At 31.2% G+C, this 7304-nt stretch overlaps 1 protein-coding gene across 1 annotated transcript; it reads right to left on the bottom strand.

Moving 5' to 3' along the window:
- Nucleotides 1–235: 235 nt before the first annotated feature.
- On the bottom strand, nt 236–4873 carry LOC131601373 (O-fucosyltransferase 19-like). Its single transcript, XM_058873173.1, has 8 exons — nt 4029–4873; nt 3061–3133; nt 2900–2967; nt 2404–2492; nt 2165–2297; nt 1804–2036; nt 1204–1680; nt 236–996 (listed from the first exon to the last, which is right to left on the bottom strand). The coding sequence occupies exons 1-8, from the start codon at nt 4614–4616 to the stop codon at nt 747–749; spliced, it is 1911 nt and encodes a 636-aa protein (XP_058729156.1). The 5' UTR covers nt 4617–4873; the 3' UTR covers nt 236–746.
- Between the last annotated feature and the right edge of the window lie 2431 nt (nt 4874–7304).

The following is a 7304-nucleotide window of genomic DNA, read 5'->3' as shown; positions in this document are numbered from 1 at the left end:
TATTAAATCAAAAAACTCATCCATGTAGAGAAAAAAGAAATTAATGTTAAGTTCGAATCTTATTAAATACTAGTTATCTTTTGTCTCAAGTTCAAATTTTGTTAAGTGGTAATAATTCATACTGAAACTAATAATTTATGGTTTGTCGGAATCTTCTTGAACTAGTTGGTCGAATAACAGGTCTTAAAAAAACACTAAATATTCGAAATCTTCCACATTTCAACATCAAAATAAATAATCCAAATCATCAAAATTTATATAGCCCAACAATTCAAGGTACACATCTTAAATCTAAATATAAACAAAATATGAATTGTAAAGTACAAAAGCAATTTATACAAGCCTTCAATCCAAAAAATGAATCCAATTATGCCCCCTTTCACCCATGATCCTCCAAAAAATAATCAATAAATCCAATGATTTTAACATTGTAACTCCAACAACAATAACTCCAACACCCCTAGTATAATTTTCTAACCTTTAGTTTTTCCCTTTACATTATTCACAAACTTTCTATTCTTTACCCTTTTTGTATACCTAAACTCAAACTAGTATTTTGAATAAAATGAGGTTCCTTTTGATTCTTCAACAGCCTCATCAAATAGGCTATAGACAAAGAAAAGCACATTCCAACCACAACTCATATGAGTTACCTTAAACTTTAAGGTAGTGCCATAATAATAACATGATGAAGCTCCAATGTTTTGGCCTTTTGTTGTCATTATATGACAAAAACTAAGATATTATCATCTTTGTGGTAGAATGCCAAATCTTTGGTCTAGTTTTTGGCTTGTAATTAGCTCTTGAGACTTGTTACAGACACAACCGGGAAAAGGGTTGGCGAAAAAATTCTCTTCGATCCTTGGTGTTTCGCCTACCTGTCTTAGATAAGGCGCACCTAGCCGTTCGGCGTGCAATTTTTTAACTTCTGAACAAAATTTCTCCCAAGATATTGAGCCGACATCAAATCGATCAATAAGATTTACAAAACTTGATCTGCAAATGAAACAAACAAATTTTATATATGTTGGTAACATGCACGGTGAAAAAAAGATATAAAAAAATTGAGTGTGGTTGGTTCCTCGGTCGTTAAGGATCCTCTTCAGTCTTTCCTTCTCTAACGGCTAAGATTTAGTTGGAGAAGGAAAGACTGGAGAGGATCCAAATCGAATTCAGATAGTCATTCGTGTTTCGTTAACTTACCTATCTGGATTGATGGTTTTCCGAAATCCTTCAAACCTCCTATGGCCCTGCACCGCCTTAGCCATGTTTCCGTCATAAGTATAAACAAAAACATCACTTTCAAGTGCAACAATATAATCCAAAGCAGCTAGACGGTTTTGATACGGCTTGAAAGGCTCTAATTCCTCATCAGTCGCGAGGGTGGAATGCGTAAAGACATTTGGATACTCGGCGCGGAAGGCTGCCATACTATTGCCACCATATATAGGTCCTGCAACAATATAGATTGTTGTAGTTGAAGGATACCCCATGGCTTTGAGAAAAATGGCTGCTTCTCTAGGTGACATAGGGCACCCTCCTTGCAACCGTCGATCGACACTGTCGATCTCTTTTTCCTTCCAATGCTTCACTTCATATCTCATAACCCTAAGTTCCTCGGCCTCGTCAGTCGTAAGATTATGACTACAGCCAGTAAAAGCCAGCATGTCTTTCTCATATCTACATTGCGCGTATCGCAGAAGAATAACCATTTGTTCAGAAAGCGTTATGCAATAAAAACCAGAAAACGAAAACGTTATCTAAAACCAAACAGATCCTTACGTTCACGAGATATAATAATACCTTAAATGAAGGGCAATATAAGGCTCATCGTTATTTCGTAGCCTATCAACCAAGGTCTTTCCAAGCTCCTCGATCTCAACCGTATACTTAAGAGCATGGTAATTGGCACGGCACCTAAGTTTCTGAATAGACGAAGCAAGACCATTGTTCGCAAGTCTTGAATCTGTATGAGTAAATTGTACAACCTTGTGTTTCTTCAGCATAGGAAGAATCTCACTTCTGTAGTAACTAGCCTGCAAAAAGAACCATCTAACTAAGAATTCATTCCACTAAAAAGATAAACTAGTAATCGAAAAAAGGCGAGAGACTGAAAAAAAAGCGGAAAGACGGATACTCATTAGAGTTATTTGATGATTCGCACCTTAGACCATGAAACCGGAGCCTTAACAAAAGGCTTGAGAGACGAGTACCGAATAGGCAAGTACTCAACAATATCGATGTCATCTTTCAACACTTTCATGAAGCGCCGCCAATCAAAAATATCTTTAAAGTCACTGAAATATATTAGGGAAATTATAATTTGGAAGAAAAAAATGATACCATGACAAAATAAACAGATGTTGATATAATCACAAGTTTGTTGAATAGTGAAAAATTTACCTTGGATCAGTCCAAAATGATTCATGGTCAAGAGCAGGAAGAACAAGTGTGGCATTCATTATTTTTGCCACTGCAACCATATCACATATCTGCATTTTCATTCAAGATTCTTAGAATCAGCAAAGTAGACCACTAGTTATATTGCTTTGGTCTTATTTATATGAAAAAGTTAAATTTTTGGACCCGTTTAGACTCGTCCCGTATAAGTCCGTAAAGAGAACAGACAAAAAAAATGAGGGCGGGACAGGAAAGATCTGCGGGTGCGGGCGGCACATTTAAGGCCTAAAAATTACAAAAATTCATATTAATGTCTGCGTCCGCTAAAGCCGAAAAAAAGAGCGGCCAGACATATTAGAGAGTGCAGACCTAAAATCCTGATTAAAAAATTAATACTGGCAAAATGAGCTGCCCGCCTGACTCGTTTTGCCACCCCTATAAATAGTAATGTTATTTGTGAAGTGGACCCCACCACTAATAACTATGTGTGCAAACTTACCCCAGTTCTCATTTGATTCAATCCACCGTTTGCATGAACAAGAAGATAGCCGTTAGTTTTTGACGTTTCTGAAAAGAACAAATAAATGCAAATCCTCAAATGAGACAAAAATGTAACACAATCATCAAAACATGACAGAAATCGAAGGCAAGTGTACATACTCATCCGGTTCCTAGGTCGTGACACACATTGATAATACTTGTCACTGTTTGGCTTCATCCATATTTCTGGAGTCTATTCAAAATCATCAAAAAAAATTCAAACATGATCATCAGAAAAGTAAATACATAACCACGAATTATTAATTAAACAAAATTGTCTAAAACTAAATTAATCACATTTAATTAAATAATTACTTAACGTGTAATATAATATGGATTCATGGTACATTTCAGCATGGAAAAACAGAAACAGAAAACGCGTGATACAAAGTAGTGTTAGAGACAAAGCCAACTAGCAAAAGAACCCAAAAATATTCAAACAATAGGTTCCTACCGACTTCAATATGGTGGAAATAATTAAAATTTAAGTTGAAAATTCCACTTATTTGATTAAGACATCACTTAAAAGAAAACTATTTTTTATTTTAACACCTACTATATAACTATTTCTTATACAATGTTATTAATTATAAACTTTATTTTTAATGAAACAAATTCCTATAAGAGTCAATTTCTAGAAAGCACTTATTACCAAAAATTTATTAACTGAGTAATTTTCTTACAACAAATTCAATGTTAGTCAAACAAGACTAATAAATCTTCCAAATCAATAAATAAATATTCCATATAAGAAAAACACATTCCTTGAAAAAAAAAAAAAAAAACTCTTCTATACCAAAACATAAGCTCCATACATTAGTAACAAAAATCATAATATTTATTAAAAATAAAAAATCATAAATTCAGCCATATTTAAATACTAAATTATATTCATATTTATACCTTGACCAAACAAAAATAGATGAAAATCTGATTTCTCAAAAACACTTTTCTCATAACGGTAAAAAGCGATTAAAAAAGGATTCTCAGAAAGAGAATTTTGTAGAGACAAGTAAAAAAAAAGCACTTTTTTGGCAACGTGATTATATGAATGAGAAAAGGAGAAAAGAATAAAAAAAATGACTTACAGCCAATCTTTCAAGGACCCTTTTAGGCATGGAAGTTTCAGTTTCAGTTTCAGTGACAACCCTTTGAGCCGAAGCCCAATCTTCCTTAAACCGTTGCAAAATCAATTGTCCATTTTCAATACTCTTCCCATTCATTTCAACCCCACCACCAATAAACAACGAAACCTTAAAAAAAACCGACATAACAACCATCACGATCAGAACCACAAAGATCTTCCGGCCCACGTTTTTCCCGGACCGGAGACCCTGAACCGAACCGGACAGCCAGAGAAAAAACTGTTCCAACCGGAGAATGACAGTTTCCGGGACGCATAGTAGAATGCGGGCGCGTAGGAGAAGGTAGCGCGTGATGGGATGTAGGTGGTGGTGCACGTGCGCGTGGTGGTGGACGGTACTGTTTAATAAAACGGGGTCGTCCGGTTCGAGTTCGGAGAAATCTGTGAAGCTTTGTGTTTGTTGGTGTTGTGTCTGTTTCTCTGTGTCGATGTTGTTGTTGATGTCGGGTACGCGTCTGCGTGTGGTGGTGGGACCCGCGGCGACCCTTGGGCTGGTGTTGGACGAGGCTGTTGTTGGGCCGCCGGACGACATCTTGTCGGTGTCAAAACGACGACGGGGTGAGAATTAAACGACAATGAATGGGAATTTTTGACGTTGATTTTTTTTGTTGATGTTTTTGAGGTTGCGGTTTCTGGGAGAGCTACGTTGTTGTTTTTGTGTTTTTGTTTTTTTGTTTTGTGTTCTGTGTTTTTGCTTGTGTTCGGTCGAAGTTGAATGTTAGAGAGAGAAAGAGAGAAGGAGAGAATAGAAAGAGAGAGAGAGAGAAAGGGAACGAAATTTGTGATCTGTGATTCTCTTTTTTTGTCGCTTTTTATATCATTGGGTTTTACTTGTTTCATATGACATTTGGATTTTGTTTTTAAATGAAATTACTATGTTGTCCTTTATGAGATTTCTTTTTTAATTTTACTTTGGTCATAAAACCATTTTATTTTGTCTCATGCTTGTTTTGATTTCTTACTTTGACTGGATTTTTGGAGTGATGTTGAAAATTATTGTTATTTAATTTTTGTAAGAATTGATTACTATATGCAAATTTCTTATATTGAATGTATATTCATTGAATAACTTATGAATGATTTATATATAGACAATAAACTGGATTTTTGGAGTGATGTTGAAAATTAGTGTTATTTAATTTTTATAAGAATTGATTACTATATACAAATTTCTTATATTGAATGTATATTCATTAAATAACTTAGGAATATGATTTATATATAGACAATGAACTAATTAGTTAATAAATTTTAAAAATATTTATATATAATTTAGTAAATTAAAAAAGTATTTTATGTACGTGATTCATATGTAGACTATATACATTAATTATTTATTTTATGTATATAATTTATATATAGTTTAAATGTGTAGGGGTGTACATGGGTTCGGTCAACTCGTTCAAACTCACTTAAAAAAATGAAAAAAAATTTATTGACCCCTTATGGGGAAAACCTCCCGCGAATATTTCAAATTACCCCTATTTCGGAGATGCATTTCCGAAATAAATTTTTTTAGATTTTCCTAGATTTTGGAGATGCAGCTTCGAAAAAATTCCAAAAATTGAGATTTTGATTAATTCGGAGATACATCTCCGAAAAAAACCCCAAAAAGATTTTTTCGGATATGCATATCCGAAAAAATCCCAAAAATTAAAAATCTTGGAATATTAATTAATTCACATATCATAAATTTGATATAATTTATGAGTTATAAATAAAAATTATTATATACTTCTATTCTAATTCATATTTTAAAATTTAAAAATAATTTCAATTACAAAAAAATTAAAATAATTCTAATTATTAAAATGTAGTTATAAATAATTCCAATTTATGTTTCCACGGTTGATAATAATAATGAGATAGATCAAGTAACAATAATAATAATAATAATAATAATAATAATAATAATAATAATAATAATAATAAAAATGATAAAAAAAATTATTTTTTATAATTAATTATGATAAAAATATCATTTTTCATTTAGTTAAAGAAATTAAAAGAAGATTTTGTCTTAATTTTATTTAGTGAATAAATTTTATATTTAATTTTATATAATTCAAAATTTATTTATGAAATTAGAATGTTTTTAATTTATATAAGTTTGTAAAATATTTTTTAACTTTAAAATTGTTTAGGAAATTTTGTTTATAAAATGATTTTTAATAACTATAAAATTGTTTTTGAAAATTAATTTATAAAATGATTTATCATAAAAAAAGAAAATAAATATCTTTATTATTATTATTATTAATTTTTTATATAAAAATAAAATATTAAGGTGAATTCTTATCTACCCAACTCAAAAAGTTGGGTAAATTTACCTCCTTTGTAAAATGCTTTGAAAACAACAAACATTTGTAGTATTTTAATAAATAATTAAATGTGTTAAATGAGATGGAATAATGTGATTGGTTGGAGGTACACTACCCAACTTTTTGTGATGCGTAGAGAAGTAGTCCCAAAATATTAATTTAAATATTTATTAGGTTAATATTATTATTACATCTTGATTATAATGATATATATTTAATAATATATTTTAATTAATACAATTAATTATACTATTAATTGTATTGATTCACCTTGATTTTAATTTTTCTAATAATTATTGAATTTTTTCCAAAATGCATATCTGAAACATTCCAAGACCAAAAATTGGAATATTAAAAAGGTGATTTCGGAAATGCATTTCTGAAAACATATTTTTTGGTATTTTCGGAAGTGCATTTCCGAAATCACCTTTTTTTTTTTGTGTTTTCGAAAATGCACTTCCGAAATCAACTTTTTTTCAGAAAAAAGTGATTTCGGAGATGCATTTTTGAAATATAGGGGCATTATGGGAATTTCGCCGCGAGTGACCAAGAAGATTAGGGGGTCAATAAAGAAATTCTCAAAAAAATTCATAAAGGTGGGTTGGGTCGGGTAATTGGATGAATATGAGTTTAACAACTAAACAACTATTAAAATTTTGGGTTTCAAGTAAAATCATACCCAAACTCAAAAAACTCCATGACCCACTAATCAAACATTTATTATTACAATTTTAATAATTTTGATGAATAAGAACTTAGTTGTTACTATTTGAGTCTCTTGAACATTTACTATTTTAGTGAACCATGACTTTAACTAATTTTAGATATTCCATTCTTTGGTTATTTTGATGTTAATATGATTTTATGTCACGCAAGTTTAGTTTATTGCTAGTATTTTA

The sequence above is a fragment of the Vicia villosa genome, linkage group LG5 (assembly GCF_029867415.1).
Source record: "Vicia villosa cultivar HV-30 ecotype Madison, WI linkage group LG5, Vvil1.0, whole genome shotgun sequence".
NCBI classification, from domain to species: Eukaryota; Viridiplantae; Streptophyta; class Magnoliopsida; order Fabales; family Fabaceae; genus Vicia; species Vicia villosa.
Note: the sequence above shows the minus strand (reverse complement) of the source record. Positions and strands in the feature narration are given on the sequence as shown.